Source organism: Petaurus breviceps, unplaced genomic scaffold (assembly GCF_028583685.1).
Source record: "Petaurus breviceps papuanus isolate PSGF00001 unplaced genomic scaffold, PetGlider_PUasm1.0 208, whole genome shotgun sequence".
NCBI lineage: Eukaryota > Metazoa > Chordata > Mammalia > Diprotodontia > Petauridae > Petaurus > Petaurus breviceps.
The window spans coordinates 23,611,825-23,629,299 of NW_027185852.1; the positions used below are offsets into that span (position 1 = coordinate 23,611,825).

Below are 17,475 nucleotides of genomic sequence, written 5' to 3' on the forward strand. Positions count from 1 at the left end.
AGAGACAGAGAGAGAGAGACAGAGACAGAGAGAGAGACAGAGAGAGAGAGAGACAGAGAGACAGAGAGAGACAGAGACAGAGAGAGACACAGAGGGAGAGAAATCATCCTCATGTTGCTAGTTAATAGGCACTAAACATTTGTTTACAGCATTGTCCTATCAGCATTCTGCCACAGTTTTGTTGAAACTGAAGACTTCTACCACTGTGGAAAAGTTTGAGAACCACTGATCTGGTCCATCCCTTTCATTCCTAGGTGAGGAAATAGAAGCCCAGAGAGGTCGAGTGATTTGCCCAGAGTCACACAGCTTGTTAGTGGCAAGACTAGAAGGAAAACCAAGGCCTGATCCAGCAGACTTCTCATCCGTCATGTGCAGTGGCCAGAGGGCTGGCCCTGGAGTCACAAGAGTCTGGGCCTGAAGCCTTCCTCAGATACCGTGTGGCTGGACAAGCCGTTTGATTTTTCTAAGCCTCACTTTCCTTTTCCATAAAAGAGATAACATTCTACATGTGTATCGCCAATGCAATATGAGTGGCTGCTGTGAATATGTGTGTGCATGCGTGTGTATGTATATATACACATATTTGAGGATCGAATCACATAGTATAATAAGCACTCTTTCCTTAAAACTAAATTTTGAGCCAAGAAACTAAAGCATAATATTCACAATCCATTCAAATAGACACAAAAGTAACTTGCCCTTTCACCCCAATAAGTATGGCCACAAGGCCTGAAACAAAACATATCATTCAGTTATAATATAACATATCACACCCCCCACCTCATACATTCTTTGGGGAGTGAGCAGGCAGCTTTGTCCAAAATGCTGCTTATACAATCGGGGGCCCCAGGGGTAGCAGAGAACACAACACCCTCCATCCCAGGTCACAGTAGGTTACAATCCCCTCAATCACAAGTATCCAAGTCCTGAAAGCCCTCTTCTCCCCAAGCTGCCGTTGCAGGCTCCCTGACCCCCCTCCCTTCCCACATCTCCCTCCCCCCCACTCTCAGGTGCACACATGCTCTAAGGACCCAGAGTCCACATTGCTCCAGCCTCCGCCACAAGACCTGGGGGGCGGCTGGGCAACAAAGCCAATAGGGTGGGCTCTCTGGGATTGTGGCACTTCCCCCATCCCACCATAGACAACTCCACCCCCAGGTCCCAACCTATCCCAAGGGGATGGAACAGTAAAGCACGCTCACTGCTCCTGCCTGGCTGCAAAGTTTTCATCTTGACTGGGGCTGAGTCTCAAGCTCCAGGATTCCTCCTCCTGCAGGCCCAGGGGCTAACAGCTCCCTGCTCCTGCCAGGGTCCAGACGCAGGCAGCTCCATGTCTTACCTTGTGGGGAAGAGGCTGCTCCATTCCAAGCTCTCCCTCCGGCCTGGGTCCAGGTTCAGCAGGCTCCAGGCATCCCTGGCCCCCCCCCCCCACTTCTGTCTCTGGCTCACATTGCCCTAACTCCAGGGCAGCTTGTCCTCCCCCAGCCTCACATGGGCAGGGGCTGCTGTGGCCTGGGCTCTGGGCACAACACAGCTCTAGGGCCTTTACCCCTCCAGCACAGTCTGGACAGGGTTACTCCACTCAAGCCCTGGCCCTGATCCTGGCCATGGCCTTGGCTCTGAGAAGCTCAAAAGAAACCTTCTCTGGCTCCTCTTTTATCTCTATAGTTAACTTTAACCAAACCACAACACAGGCTCCCAGAGCTGCAAAAAATAACGCAATAACTGGGACAACTATCTCAGTCCCACTAAACCCCATACTTTAGTGTGCACCAATCCCATCCTCATCGCCTTTGGTTTGGTTAATGTGAAAACACAATAACACACAGGGGCACTGGAGTTTTCAGACTCCAGCAGACACCTTCAGAGGCATTAAGTAATCTTACTTTATTTTATCTCGTTTTCTCACAAGGGCTGTTGAGCACCAATTCCTACAGCATTCCCTAATCACCCTTCTCCAAGGGGCTCTTGAGAAGGAGGGGGGCAACTCTCCTACATCTCGATGGGGTCAATTGAGACTGGCACACCTTGTGCCTTTCCCTAGATACCCTCAAGCCTCAATGGGGGCCAGCTGAGGCAAACCCAGATTCTCCCCAAGCCTTGATGGGGGCCGGTCAAGGCACACACAGCATGCCAGCTTGTGCATTCAACCCTAGGGGTTCCCCCTTTACTAACATCATCCACTTATTCATGGAAAAGGTCATCACTGTGCTATAAGAAATGAGGAGCAGACGGCCTTCATAATAACCTGGAGGGACTTATACAAACTGATGCTGAGCGAGAAGAGCAGAACCAGGAGAAATCTGTACACAATCACAGACACAACGTATGTGTGACGACTAACTTCCATAGACTGGGCTCCTCTCAGCCATGTAAGGTTATGAGGGAACTCAAGAGAGGTCCACATCCAGAGAAAGAGCTGCAGAGTCTGAACGCAGACTGAAACAAACTACCTGCTCTCTTTCTTTTTCTGGTTTTGTTTTGTTTCCTCTTTCCCCCTGATCATTCCGTCAGTTAGAATCCTTCTGTACAACCTGACTAATAATTAAGGTGAAGACATTTGTAGAGCCTATATTCGAGTGCATGCTGCCATGATGGGGGGAGAGGGGAGAGAGGGGGAAAAATTCGAAACTCAAGGGACTTTGGAACTGAATGTTGTAAAATAAAAGTAAATGAACAAAAAAAAAGAGAAAAGGTCATCACCCTGAAAGTGAAGAAAATATATCACCAAGAGCACCAACATCTGGATTCACATTCACAGCTGGGGAGGTTCCCTTAATAACGGTTACCCAGAGAAATCAAAAAGGTCTCCGGCAAAGCATCCTTCCCATGAGTGGGCCCCAAGGCAAAGTATCAATTTCCCAGAATATATACTGATAGGCTCAGAGACGGAAGGCACCAAAGCCTATTGGGACTCAGTACCTGATTGGTTCTGAGAAAAAAGGTGAGAAAACCTAGGTGACCCAGCACCTAATTGCCTCTATGTGACAGCACAGGATGTGTTATAGTTGTGTACTGGGCCAGAGTCTGAAGGAGTAAGGCACCTGGGAACAAGAGACTGTTACGGTCACGGATCCTGGCAACTGAAATAGTTGGTAGAAATACCAACAAAAATCCCGCCTTGCTTACACTTACAACATGATAAACTCCGATGGTTTCCTCTATTACATAAAGTCTTCTGTTTAGCTTTTAAAGCCTTTCACAATCTGGGCCCTTCCTATATTTCTGGTCTCCTTAAACCTTCCTGCCCTCCATACGCTCTGTAGTCTAGCCATACTGGCCTCCACACGATACTTCACCTCCTGCCTGAGTGCCTTTAAATGGCTGTGCCTGGTGCCTCCTCTCTGCTGTTCAGAATTTCTGGCTTCCTTTGAGTTCCGGTCAAGGCCACCTTCTTTAGGAAGTGCCCTCGTCTGAGGTAACCTTGCATTTACTCTGTAGGTATCTTGTAAATACCAAGTTATGCACATGCTGTTTCTTCCAAGCTCCCATGTTTGGCTTTTTCTTTGTATTTATTCCTAGAGTTTAGAACAAGACCCACTTAGTCGCCTCTTGGTGATTAATGCGCTAATTCATTAGCCCGTAGCTCACTGGTTTGATCAAATGAGCTGTTTGCAGACTTCCGAGAACTCTGTCACTACAATTATTCTCACCTGGAGAGCACCGAGCTGAGATGCCACTCAGGTCTTGTCTTCCCGGTGATCCTGTAGCAGGAATTATTACCCCCATTTGAGAGATGAAGAAACACAGGCAGAGATGGAAGCAGTGGTGAGGCCAGAAGGCTAAGCAGAATCCCAGAGTCTCTGAGCTGCAGGGGGCCTCAGCCCAGGCCACTAACCAAAGGGATCCTCCATGTGACAGGGCTGATATTGGTTGGGCAGCCTCTGTTTGGTGGCTTCTGAGGAGGGGGAGCCCCCACCTCCTAAGGCTGCCCGCTCCACGTTGGGAAGGCCTCTTTCCAGCACTGTTCTTGGTTCTGCCCTCCGGGGCTGAGCAGAGGAAGGCTGATCCCTCATATTCCCAAGTCTTCTCTTCTCTGGGTGCATCATCTCTGTGGCCTTCGACTTCTCCTCACAAGGCGAAGGCGAGGCCCTTCATCCTGGTTGCCCTGCTCTGTGCACTCCCCAGTTTCTCAAAGCCCTGGATTTGGAAGTTGCTAACCCTTTAAACCATGGCAGCTGATGAGATTTCCAAGGTGAATGTAGACAGAAATAAGAGAGAGAAACCCAACAGAGAGCCTTGAGGAAAAGAAGCAGATGATGAGTCAGAAAAGGAGACCGAGAAGGAAGAAAAGCAGGCAGCAAAGCCCTGAGAGGGGTTACTAGAAGGGGAGGATTCACATTGTCAGAAGGCAATGAGGATGAGGAGCAGCTGAGTGGTACTGTGGATGCAGTGAGTGCCTGACTCATCTTCGTAAGTTCAAATTCAGCCTCAGAGACTTACCAGCTGTGTGACCCTGGGCAAGTCATTTCACCCTGTTTGCCTCAGTTTCCTCATCTGCAAAATGAGCTGGAAAAGGAAATGGGAAACCCCTCCAGGATCTCTGCCAAGAAAACCCCAAATGGGGTCACGGAGAGTCAGACATGACTGAATGACAATGAGAATGAAGAGTGAGAAGAGGGGAAGAGAGAGACTGGGGCTGGTTTACAGCAGCTAACTCAAGCCCTATGCTCAGCACTTACTGAGCATCTACAATATGCAAGCCAGCTTTACTAGGTGTTCCTGGGAGAGGAGATTAAACAAAAATGGAAATAATGCCCACTCTGCTGTTTACAAGGGGCTTTTCTTGTAACAATCCTAGATTGGGGGATCAGAGATTTAAATAGGAGAATCTTATATTTGAGACAATTAATTAAATTAAGACTTATTTTACTTTTGTTTTGCTTTCTGGAGGGGGGAAGGCAGGGCAATTAGGGTTAAGTGACTTGCCCAAGGTCACACGGGCTAGTAAGTGTTAAGTGTCTTAGACCGGATTTGAACACAGGTCTTCCTGACTCCAGGGCTCAGTGTTCTATTCACTGCGCCACCTAGCTGCCCCAATTTAAGATTTAAATAAGAACCTTAGCAGTCATCCTGTTCAAAGCCCTCATTTTATGAAGGAAGAAAGTGCGAATTAAAAAAAAAAAAAGTGAGGCCCCAGAGGGTAAGTGATTTGACCAATATCACATAGGTAGTAAGTGGCCAAGTGGGAATTTGAACCCAGGTCCTCTGACGACAAATACAGTGCTCTTTCCAGAAACCAAGGCTAGAGAAGAGAGGTGACTTACCCCTAGTTACATGCTGAGTGAGGAATGGAGTCAAAACCCAACTCAGGGTTTTCTGAGGACTAGGCTGTTGTCCCTTCTACCAGACCACACTGCTTCTCTACAGATGTTGTGAAAATGGCCTTTGAGGACCTTCAAAGATGCAGCTTTTCAGAGATGAAAAAGAGGAGGCTGTTGGGAGAATGGCAGAACAGCTGAAGTTTGTATGACATTCTATGGGTCCCAGAATCACAGTTTGACAGTTGGAAGGACTTCAGCAGGCAGGTATCTAGTCAAACTCATACCCAGAAGGAATATCTCTCTCTGACATCCCAGACAAGCTCACCACCTCCTCAGGTGGTCTAAATGGTGTTTTGGATAATAAGTGTTTATTAAAGATATATTATAGGTTAGTTGGGGAAGATAAGGTGGCATAATGGATAGAATGCCAGGCCTGGATTGAGGAAGATTCATCTTCCAGAGTGCAAATTCAGTCTCACTTACTAGCTGTGTGACCCTGGGCAATTCACCTAACCCTGTTTGTCTCAGTTTCCTCATCTGTAAATGAGTTGGGAGAAGAAAATGGCAAACCACTCCAATCTCCCTGCCAAGAAAATCCCAAAAGGGGTCACAAAGAGTCAGACATGATTGAAAGATGATTAACCAACAACAAGTAGTCTAGATAAGCACCGGGGACACAAAAATGAGGCAGTCCCAGCCCTCAAGGAATTTATACTCTATCGAGGGAGCTATGGACATATACAAGTAGGTACAAAATATGTCAGTGGGATGACTTATCCACATTCCCTTCCCTTCTTTTTCTCCATTCCTTCCCAAACCCCAAAGGGAAGTTGGTGGGAAGAGTGGCCTAGATGTAACTGGGCATCATTATCCTTCCTTGTCGACTTGACCATAGAGACAATTCTAGTCTAACGCCTACATTTCACAGATGAGGAAATTGAGGCCCTTGGAGTGGTTTGACCTGTTCATGTGAGTGGCAGATTTGGGATTGGGACACAGGTTTCTTGACTCCACTTACTGCACCCCTAAGGCAGCCTGATCCATCAGGGTGTGGTAGATCTGGGCAAGTAAGAGAGTCCATGAAACCCTAGAAGTCTCCTCAGAGCCTGTGGCCTCCTCACCCTGGAACATCCTTCCACCCCTGGTCCTCCTCCCACTGGTGAGTGCCCCCCAGGACCTCCATTTTGAGGAAGTGTCCAGGACAGCCATTCTTTCCACTCTCAGTTCTGTTTCTGATTCTCGAGACTTCTCCAAGATGTCTCTGTACAGTAGAGAACCTTCCCTTCCCTTTTCCCCCATTAGAATGTAAGCTCCTTGAGTGCAGATGGGACTGTTTCTTTGCTCATATTTGTATCCCCGTTTCTTAGCACAGCACCTTGCATGCAGTAAGCTCTTATGTGCTTTTTGACTTGACTTGGTTACTCCCATTTCCTTCACTACCTTTACTCAGCTGTGCAGACAGTATGAGAGCTGACTGACCCAATTACTCACACACTTTTTGGGATTAGTATCCCACCCACCACAGTCACTCTTCCAAACCTCTTCATCCCTTTTCAAATCATCCAGGTCTTCCCTTCCCCATCCTCAGTTGATGATTTTGCCTCCTGTTTTACTGACCAAATTGAGGCCATTGGACAGTTTCCTTTCCTCTTTTCCCTCATTCTTCTCCTATCTCTCAGATGCCCTCTGCCACTAGATACCGTCACTCCTGTCTCACATGAAGAGGTGCCCCTTCTTCTTGCCAAGCAAACCCCTCAACATGCTGAAGTGATCTCCTTCCATCCCACCTTTTCCAGCAGATTGTCCCCTCTGTCATCCCCACCCTCTCATTTGCCTTCAACGTCTCTGGGCTGTTCCTCTATTGCCTACAAAAATGGCCACGTCTCCCCATCCTCAAAAAAATCCTCATTTAATCTATCCCTCCCTTTAGATCATCCCGTATCTCTTTTCTCTAAGCTTCTTGAGAAGGCTGTCTGTAATAGCTGCCTTCACCTTCTTTCCCTCTCTCTGTCCTTAGGCTTCTGACCTTATTCATCCTGAACTACTCTCTCCAAAATGACCAAGCACTGTTACCACCCTAGCTCGGACCCTCATCACCCGGACTATTGGAGTGGCCTCCCGGCTTCCTTCAAGCCCCAGCTAACAGTAGCCTTTCCCTGCTCCCCGCATGGCCAGTGTCTTCCCTCCACCAATTATCCCCAGTTAATACTGTATACACTTGGTGTGTGCGTGTGGTCTCCCCCATTAGGCGATGAGCTCCTGGACCCTGCGGCCCACGCCCCACGTCTTTCCTTTCTCTGTCTCCCCAGTGCTTAGTAAGGAACACAGCGGGCGCCCGCTTCCAGCTCCAGATCTAAGTTCTTCCTTTCTCCGTCCTTCCCCCCACCCCCAGGCCATTAGGTCTCTAGTCAATATATGGGCTTGGATCCCAGCTCACTCACCCATGTACCTTGGCCGACTCCTTTCCCCCATTCAGTGTCAAGTTTCCTACACCATAAAGCAAGAAGTTAAACTGGGCAATACGTGCTGCCCCTTCGACTTGTAAACAGCAGCGGACAAAGCTGGACTTGGAGTCGGGAGGACCGAGTTCTACTCCTGGCTCCGGCAGGACCCTGGGCAAGTCATTTTCCTCTCTGTGCCTCAGTTTCCTTACCTGTAAAACTGGAAGAGCACCGACCTCCCAGGGTCGGGTACATACATACACGTAAAGTGCTCGGCGAGCAATAGAAAGGTGGATTACCTGCCCGGAGCAGATGCGCGCAGCTCTGGGTCTGCGGGGAGGCAGGTGCTGAGAGTGCTTGACCCCGCCTCCCCGCCGGCCCCGCCTCCCCGCCTCCCCGCCGGCGCGCGCAGACGCAATACGTGCACGTCTTCAGTCCGGGTCAGGTGGTTTTGGTGGCGCGCACGCTGGTTGGCTAGGGGGTGGCGCATGCGTGGCGGCGGCAGTCATGGCCGGTCTGGTGGACTTTGAGGATGAGGAGCAGGTGGCCTCTTTCCTGGAGAACATGAAGGTGGAGTGTCACTACCAGTGCTACAAGGAGAAGGACCCGGATGGTGAGTAGGGCGCGGGCTGTGGAGCGGGAGGAGAGGCCGGGCCCGAGGCGACCTCCAGACCCGGCGTCCCCGTCCTCCTTCCCGGTCCCCAGCCGCCCAGTCTTTGATCCTAACGCCCCTGCGCCCGCGCCCCCGCCCCCTCCCCCGCCGCCGCACGGGCCCCTCCCTGCTCAGCGAGTCCTGCCGCACCTCCTTCCTGACCCCAGGATTAAATCCTAATTATAGCCCCGCCCGCGTTAGCCGCGGGCTTTAATTAGGGCCACTCCCAGGAGGTGCAATTATTAGGCACCTGCTCCTGGCCCTCCGGGAGCGCGCAGTCCTGCGGAGGCGAGGTTTGGGTCGCCTCGTCCCCGCCATCCCCGGACGGGATAAGTGGGGGAGAAAGCCCTGCGAGCGAGACCTCCTCTAGCTGGGAACTGAAGGAAGGCCGGCGTTCCAGGCAGGGGGCACAGCCCGGGAAAACGTGCGGAGTTGGGAGACGGCTGGAGCGGGTGGAGGATGACTGACGGGGCGGCGTGTTCGGTCTGGGAGCCGCCGGAATGCTGTGTGGTGTGGGCCGACGTTCTGTTTCCCTAACTCTAGGGCAGCCCCCATTCACTGCCCGAGCTGAGCCTCCCCCCCCCCCCCCCCCTTGTTGACACTGTGATTCTTTGTATCCACAGTACTTAATACTTAGGAGAGACAGAAAAGCCCTTGTGGAGTTCATGAAGACCATACGGGAAAGAATTCCTTCTCTATTTCTGTGGAGTTAATGTAAATTAAGACCCCCCCCCTTCCCTTCTGAGGTTATCCCCATCCACTCTGTCTCTCTCCCTGTACTTTCTCCGCTCCTCTGCCTCCTAAAATCCCTTGTTAACCCTGACAATACCAAAGAGGTTAAGCACCAGCTGTTAGCCCTGACCAGGGAGCCACGGTTTCTCTTCATTGTTGGGGCTTCTTCCCTTCTCCTCACAGAGACATCTTTCTACGTAGATGGTTTTTCACCCCCGTACAATGTCAGCTTCTTGAGGATCGGGACCATTCTGGGGGAGGTGGTTTTTCTGTTTTGTTTTTTGTCCCGAGCCCTTACAGCTCTTTGGATTCTCCCTACATCTGCTCCCGAAAGTCTTCAGTTTTCTCAGTGTGTCCGAGCCAAGAACATGTGTTTCTTAGTCTGATTACCTGGTGCTGTAGTTGAGATGGAAATTTCATTCTAGAGAACCCTGGTTATTTGGGTTACTGTTACATAGTCTCATTTTCTTAGTACTAATAAAGGCGGACTAGATTTTGGGTTTAGAAATCATAGTGGTTCACTTTTCTTTAGTCTGTTAAGGTTTAGAAAGTGTTTTTCTCACAAGCACCCTATGAGGTAAGTCAGATATGGTCACCTCCATTGTACAGAGAGAAATAGAGACTCCAGGAGGTGAAGGTGGTAGAGCTTCTCAGGGTGGAGCCGCGGTGCCAGCCCACCCTTGTTCCTCTCGTGAGTGTCATGTTCTTTCTGCCACGAGGTTCTGGTCGTTCCTGGGAAATGTGTGTCGAGTAGTGGAATGGAGCCTGAACCCCGGGTTGGTGAGAATCGCTTGTCTTTTTAATCTGGATTTTTGTGATTTAAAAAATAGCATAGCAGGAAGTAGTTTTCCTAAATTTGACTTCTGCTGGTTGTGATCAGCACCATGTTAGTGGAGGGGTGCGTAGAGGAATAGGATACAGGGGTAGAGGTGTCGCCCCCTTTACCCTCTGACTTTCTACCCAGTACCTCGTGGTTGGTCTAGGCAAGGAGGGACAGATGGATCACTAGAGATTCAAGAGCCCTCAAAGACAGGGATGGCTGGTGTACTGGAAGAGAACTGGGGGAGGGGTTCCACAAGCATCAACCCTGGGCAAGGCATCTAACGTCTCAGGACCCCAGTGCCCTTGTTGGTAAAATGCAGACCTTCTTTAAAGTCTCTCTCAGTTTTAAAATTCAGTGTCTCTATAAACCATTTGGAGACTTTGGTGTTGGGAGTTATAACTTTTCTGAGTGGAGTATTGGATGTGAAGTCAGGAACACCAGAGCTGGATTTCTGTTTCTGATGATGACAAGTTGTATGATCCTGGGCAAGACACTTAATCTCTCTTGCCCTCAGTTTCCTTATCTGTAAAGTGGGAATAAGTAATAACACCTCTACCTCATTGGGCTGTTGTGAGGATCAAAGGAGATAACATCGAAACCCTTAGCTTAGCAAACTTTTAGGGGCTCTGTTAGTGCTGGCTCTTAAGCTATTTCTGTTGTTAACTTAAAAATCAAAGGACTGTCCTGGGAAACTGAATGGATGTGAATGAATTAGGTCTTGGCTTTCTTGGTACATGTCTAGGCCACCAGCACTGCCTCCCTCAAGGCCAGCCCAGGCACTGAAGACTGATGCTCTCTGGTTTCTGCCCTAGGTTGCTACAGGCTGGTAGATTTTCTAGAAGGGATCCAGAAGAACTTTGACGAGGCAGCCAAGGTATTGAAATTCAATTGTGAAGACTACCACCACAGCGATAGCTGCTACAAACTGGGAGCATATTATGCAACAGGGAAAGGTAAAAAGAAGGGCCCTGACCCTACATTGTTTCTCTTATCCTGTACATATGTCTTGTCTCCAGCCTGGACTGTAAGTTCTGCAGCGACTCAAACTGGTTCTTAGTGCTCTGGGTCACTTTTTGCTGTGTCCAGGATGGTGCCCTTTACTGAGGTTGTCAGTAACTCTACCTTAAACTCAGCATGTCAAAAACTGAATTTACTGTCGCTGTCCCCACATCTGCCCTTGTTATCCTTGACTCTTCATTATCTCTCAGCTCCCCAAATCCAAGCTGTTGACAACCTGTCAATCTCACTTCTGCAGCTTCTCTCCAAACACCCCCTTCCCTTCTCTGACACTGCCACCCTCATCCCCGGATTATTGCAGTAGTTGCTAGTGGGTTTCCCTGTCTCAAGTCTCACTCCTCTCCAGCTCATCCTCCATTCAGCCAACAGAGTGTTTTTCTTTTTCTTTGTTTGCTTTCTGGAGGGCATTTGGGGTTAAGTGACTTGCCCAAGGTCACAGGGCTAGTTTTTGTGTTAAGTGTCTGAGGCCGGATCTGAACTCTGGTCCTCCTGACTCCAGGGCTCTATTCACTGTGACACCTAGCCGCCCCCAGAGTGATTTTCTTAAAACTCAGGACTGACTGTATCCTCTCTACTCGGAAAACTCCAGTAGCTCCATCCACCAACTCCAGGATCAAATACCAAATCCTCTGTTGTGCATTCAAAGCCTTTTGCCACCTGACCCCCTCCTGTTCTTCCATTCTTCTTATATCTCACTCTCCCTTGCCCCCTCCCCAAGTACTCTGCTTCAGTGACACTGGCCTGCTGGCTGCAACCTCAGCAAGGCACTCCACCTCTCAGCCCTGGGCATTTTCACTGGTTGTCCCCAGGCCTGGAGTGCTCTCTCTTCATTTACACCTGCTGATCTCTCTGGCTTTCTTCAAGTCCCAGCTTAAATCTCCCCTCCACAGGAAGCCTTTCCCAGCACATCTTAATCCTAGCGCTTTCTCCCTAATAATTATTCCTATCTGTTACCCTGTATGTAGCTTGTTTGTGCCTATGTGTCTGCCTGTTATTGCCCCCATTAGATTGTGAGCCAAGGCAGGGACTGGCTTTTGCCTCTTTTTGTATCAGTAGTGCTTAGTTTGCCTGGTGCATGGTGCTTAATAAATATTTATTGATTGTGTATGTTCTTGTGTATTTGCATCTACTATGTATCATCAGAAATAATTTATACTTATTTATATTCACATATGTTACTTTTATGGCTTGGTAATATTCTATTACGGTAACAGCTCGTTCAATCATTCTTCTATAGATCATTTCTAGTTTTTTTGGCTGTTTGACATAATGATTTTTTAGGTAGTTTTTTTCTTTTAAATAACATCCTTAGGCTTGGCTCTGACTTACAGTCTGTGTGACCTCACCTGCTGGCGCCTCCTGTGCCTTCCTCATCTTTTAGATGAAGTGTTGGCCTCGGAAGTCCCTTACAGCTTTCTTGATCAAGTGCTACTATGATTCCTGCTCTCAGATTGGGTTTTGATCATTACATAATGTTGTGCATTTCTAAAGAAGTGTAAGTCCACTATTTACATGAGGGTGTTTAGTCCCTGTGATTGGCACCAGGCACCAGGATTTATTTGTCTTTATGTTTGGTTTTTAGTAGTTGGTAGGATGCTTTCCCCTTCCAGAGACTAGTGAGGTCTTCAATCTCTTTTTTCTGGGTAATTAATAATCAGTTTATTAATTAAGCTAGTAAATAATCAATATATTGAGAGTTAGTGGTCTCTCTCTGTAACCAAAGACAAAACCCTGGAGATCCTGAATGCTTAAATACCTTTGGAAAAGGCGGTGCCTCTGACAGGTGAAAATCAACCAAAATTGGTTAGCAATTAATGAGTGGGTGGGCTTTATCTAATGAGAAGGTGGACTAAAAGTCTTCAGCTCCTCCTGCTGGGAACTGACATGATCATGAGACTCAGCTGCCTCCATCTGTCTAGACATAGGAATCCATCTTCACCCAGGGGTCTTCATTCTCTTCAATTAGAAAATATTTATGGGTGCCCTTTTCTAACATCTCTGTCATTCCCAGTGATCTCTCTGAACCCTGTCTTGGCGGTATCATTCCCTGGGTGGAGGGAACAGCAAAAAACCAGGATATTGTCTGTGTCTGAAAATGACTGTCACCTCATCTCTGGGCAGAATCCACAGTCTCCTTGCTGTGCGGTTGGCAGCTTGCTTCACAATCACTCAGCCCTCTGAGTTAGGCTAGGTCAAAGATGTGATCAGAATTCTGGACTCACATTGTTGTTTGCCTTGATCTTTTTGTGGACTCTGGTTCCTATTTCACTCTGTGTCACTTAATATATTTCCATAATTCTCTGAGTTCTCAGCACTTCTGTCCTCTTCAGCCCCCCTCCCCACTTCCCTAGTTGGGCTTGTCTGGTTCAGCCAGACTTGTAATTATATGTAACAGAATTATTTTTCCAGTCCTCATCCTAGGTGTTATGGCCCAGCCACATTACGAGAAAGATGCTTCATGGGCTAAAAACTAAACTCATTCTGTAATTGACTGTTTTCTTCCAAGTGTTGCCAGCAGGGTTTTGCTCCAAGTATTAAAGTTCTGACCTGACGTGGATTTCTTTTTTCCTTTCTTTGTCCATAGGAGGATTAACCCAAAACTTGAAAAATGCCTATGACTGTTTTTTAAAGGCTTGTGAGAAACCTGGGAAGAAGTCAGTAAATGCTTGTCACAATGTTGGACTGCTGACCCAAGACGGGCGCATCAGTAACAACAAGCCTGACCTGGCTCATGCCCGAGACTACTATACAAGGGCCTGTGATGGCAGCTATGCTCCTAGCTGCTTCAATCTCAGTACCATGTACCTTCGAGGATCCCCGAGTGTCCCCAAGGACATGGGCCTGGCCTTGAAATACTCTCTGAAAGCCTGTGACCTGGGTCACATCTGGGCCTGTGCAAATGCCAGCCGCATGTATAAACTGGGTGATGGGGTCCCTAAGGATGATGCTAAGGCTGAGGCCCTCAAGAACAGGGCCCAGCAACTCCACAAAGAACAGAAAGAAAGCATCCAGCCTGTGACGTTTGGGGTGTGAGGTGATCAGCCTGTTTCTTCCCTCCTTTGGAAACATACAGATTCTTTCCCAGGGATGCACTCTTGGTGATGAAATGTGGGGTCAAGAAAAGCCTATGGCGTGTTGTCCTCTGGTATTACTTGTACCAGGTGCTGTAGTCTGTGTGGCCTGTAAGATACTTATTTTGTTTAAAATGTCTAAATCAATATATGTGCCCTAGAGGCTGGGTTCTACCCAGCTCCCCCAAAGTGGAGGGAGCCATGGAGAGGTGGGGGGGGAGGGAGAAGGGACCAGAGGGACCCAGGGAATCATGGAGGCATCTCACAAAGTGCTTGTTGGGGCACATGTATGCACATAAAGGGTGTGTGTGTGTGTGTGTTTTTCTTTGTGTGAACTTGAAAATCATAAGGTGTTCACTGTCCCCTGAGAGTGAGCCTTTGTGCCCATCCATTTTCTGATGTCTGTCAATCAGTGCAGCTGTAATAATTTTCACCTCCTAGAATGATTTTTGTGGAAAATAGTAATGATGTTCAGAAATAATATGCATTCTAAGGAGTTACCTGTCATTGTCCTGCAGGTTTGAGAATAAGGACAAAAGATGTCCTGGCCCACACTTCTCTGAAGACCTCACACTGGCCGACATTAAGTGAAACTAACGTTCCAAAGTGCCCATTTGCCTTAAATGTCCACACCCTGGATTATTGAGTGTGTAGAGAAATCCATTAAATAGTCTAAAGTAAAAGATTGTAATGTTTGAACTGAGCCTTTGAAATTGCATTATGAATAAATTAATTTAATTTATTATTGAGTTATTATTTAACGAGGTTGTAGGTGGGAATTAAGGGGAGAAGCATTTTTAAAAACAATTCTAAAAGTTTCTTCTGTTTTTCTAGTAAGCCTTTGGTTTAGCACTAGGGGGCAGTGGAACACAGTGGTTGCAGAAGATTATTTCTGTTTCTACCTGCCTTGCACTTGCCATACGTGGAGGGGAGCACTCTCTGATTGTCTAAAAATTCATGTGGCAAATTGGACCATTTACATATTACCATTTGGCAGGTTTTGCCCCAGGAGCAGAGAGAAGCTTAAGTTAATGCATTCAAAACAGTAAAATGTGTTAAAAACTTTAGTATTATGAAAGCTAATTCAAAAGGCCAATTAATAAAAATCTCACTTTTCCTGTTTAATTCAGAAGGTGTTTTTATTCACTTTTATTTTGAGTTCATTGTTTTTTAAATCCTTGTGGGCTTTTCCCCTCCATTTAAACTGGGGAAGCAGTTAATGCTGAATCAGGCTTTTCTCTCTTCTTGAGTACATCCTATTTGCCAATTTCTTTTCCTGAAACTAGCATATTCTCAAGTCCAGATCTTTCACTGTCAGAGTTTGTTGGTGACAAGACCAACGAAACAAGGAATTAAATAATTCCCAAGTCACAGAATGTGAAATTAGTTAAAACCTTAATGAAATAAGAATTTTCCTGGATAAGTCCATTTTATACCCACTAGCCTTATTTTGGTATAGGTGGTAAGGGTATCATTTAGGCAAAAAACCTTTGCTTTTTGTGGTGGACAGGGGATAGTTTTTGGACTGGCAAAAGGAAGATTCTTTTTTCCTTTCCTGTCCTCTATTTACACTTATTCCATGCTATCTAGTTTTTTATTTAGCAGTAGAACATTATTATTATTATTTTTGTCTTTAGATAATTTTTATTAATTTGTTTACTTTTAGTTTACAACATTCAATTCTACAATTCCTTGAGTTTCACATTTTGTCCCCCTCCCTCCTTTTCCCCCCATGGCGGCTTATAGTCAAGTGTAAGATCTGTAAATACTTGGACATTAGACATTAGTCAGGTTATAAAGACGGATTGTATCAGATGGAATGAAAAATGGTAAAGAGGACATAAAACCAAACAAGAAAAGGAAAAAGATCAGATAGTTTGCTTCAATCTGGATATAAACTCAGTTCTTTCTAGTTCTTTCTCTGGATATAGACACATCTCTCCATTATGAGTCTTTTGGGATTGACTTATATCACTGCATTGCTGAGAAGAGTCGAGTCTATCAAAGTTGGTCATCACACATACGTTGTGTCTGTAATTGTGTACGAATTTCTCCTGGCTCTACTCTTCTCAGTCAGCATCAGTTCGTATAAGCCTCTCCAGGTAAATATGAAGTCCATCTTCTCCTCGTTTCTTATAGCACAATAGTATTCCATAACATGCATATAAGTGGAAAATTATTTTAAATTTGTTTATATTCAATTTTATAATCACTCAGATTTATTCCATGTGATCCAAGAGGGCAGAACTAGGAGTGGTGGGTGGAAGTTAATCAGGATGGAGATTTCAGCTCCAGTGTATGGAACGATCTCACACTTAGTAGTGGCCTTCTGTGGAACTTCCTCCTCAGAAGCTACTAAGCTTTCTTGTCACTGGATGTGTTCAGGTAGAAGCTGAGAGGTTGTTTACCCAGGGTACTGCTGAGAAGATTCTTGTCTGGGGCAGAAGGCTAGAGCAGATGGCTGATGAGATCTCTTCTCAATTAGATTCTGAGATTCAGACAATTCTCATTAGCTTACAAGTAGAATATTTCTTGATATCTCCTAGTTTAAAAAAAATAACGTGCCCTCTCTGCTTTTGCTGCCCTTTCCAGTGCCTTGGAATGCGTTCTCCTTTTGTGCAGTGTGCTTGGTCACTGAGTCCCTGGCACCCCTCAGATGTAGACCATAAGGAGCGCTGTGTGTGTCCAAACAAGGAGGATGGCCTGACTTTGGTGGGCCTCCCTGCTTCCATCAGAGTGTGCCATAGTGCACAGATGTTACACTCAGATGGTCAGGTTCTCCAGATATTCCTCTGGATGGCACCAAGGCCGAGACCAGACATTTTTGAAGTTCCTGCTCTGTCCTAGGCACTGGGGTTACAAAGGCAGAGGTACAACGGTCCCTCCCCTCTGGGAGCTTCCTTTCTAAAGAGGGAGACACTCAGAACTAACATGGTAATCTGGTTGTGGGGGAAGTCTTCATTTAGAAGGCAGCATTGAAGCGGGGCTTTAAAGGAAACAATCTAGGAGGCGAGGAGGGAATATGCCCCAGCCATAGAGACAGACAATGCAAAGACTGGAAGGTGGGAGATGGAGAGCTATGGGAGAAACCATGGCAGCCAATTTGGCAAGATAGTGTGTGTGAAGGGGAGAAGTGTGTAACAGTTGGAAAGTAGGTTGGGGCCAAGTTACTGATGAGCATGACGGTGAGTGAGAGGGTGGTAGTCCCCATGACAGAAGTAAGCTTGGAAGGTGGGTGGGTTTGGGGGAAAAGAAAGTCCACACAAGAAAAACTCAGTGGAATAGTGCATGGAGAGTTAGCTTTGGTGTTAGGAGAAGCCATGGCTTTGAGTCCCACCTCTGACACATTGGGCAAGTCACTTAACCTCTTGTTACCCCAGATAATTCTCTAAGGCTAAGTTGCAGACTGGGTATTGATCTGCATTGGTAGAAGGATTTTTCTTCCCTGGGAGTTCCCTAGTGAAATCACAGATCT

At 47.1% G+C, this 17,475-nt stretch overlaps 2 protein-coding genes and 1 long non-coding RNA gene across 6 annotated transcripts in view; 1 reads left to right on the plus strand and 2 right to left on the minus strand.

Moving 5' to 3' along the window:
- LOC138165191 (uncharacterized) overlaps positions 1-8,072 on the minus strand; it is a 10,444-nt gene extending 2,372 nt beyond the window's left edge. Inside the window, exons 1-3 of one of the 3 annotated variants that reach the window (XR_011169299.1) lie at positions 7,918-8,072; positions 5,268-5,435; positions 1,848-4,238 (exon numbers count right to left, since the gene is read on the minus strand). This is a non-coding gene — a long non-coding RNA (uncharacterized lncRNA). Of the gene's footprint in view, positions 1-1,847; positions 4,239-5,267; positions 5,436-7,705 lie in introns of those variants that run through there. The other 2 variants (XR_011169301.1, XR_011169300.1) reach the window with 2 other exon arrangements.
- Positions 1-17,475, minus strand: part of LOC138165341 (sterol carrier protein 2) — a 464,797-nt gene that overhangs the window by 274,197 nt on the left and 173,125 nt on the right. The gene's annotated exons all lie outside the window — the stretch shown is intronic.
- On the plus strand, positions 8,158-14,742 carry LOC138165339 (cytochrome c oxidase assembly factor 7-like). Of its 2 annotated transcripts, XM_069093559.1 has the most exons (4): positions 8,158-8,318; positions 10,725-10,865; positions 13,514-13,963; positions 14,519-14,742. In XM_069093559.1, exons 1-3 carry the CDS (start codon positions 8,213-8,215, stop codon positions 13,960-13,962), a joined length of 696 nt encoding a protein of 231 aa, XP_068949660.1. In that variant the 5' UTR covers positions 8,158-8,212; the 3' UTR covers position 13,963; positions 14,519-14,742. The 2 variants fall into 2 exon arrangements, with proteins under 2 accessions (XP_068949660.1, XP_068949659.1); XM_069093558.1 differs by having other exon boundaries at positions 8,159-8,318; positions 13,514-14,742.

Coding starts and splice junctions, on each gene's coding strand:
- LOC138165339 (XM_069093559.1), top strand. CDS start 8,213: ATGGCCGGTCTGGTGGACTTTGAGGATGAGGAGCAGGTGGCCTCTTTC. Junction 8,319..10,724: donor CAAGGAGAAGGACCCGGATG/GTGAGTAGGGCG, acceptor TTTCTGCCCTAG/GTTGCTACAGGCTGGTAGAT. Junction 10,866..13,513: donor ATATTATGCAACAGGGAAAG/GTAAAAAGAAGG, acceptor CTTTGTCCATAG/GAGGATTAACCCAAAACTTG.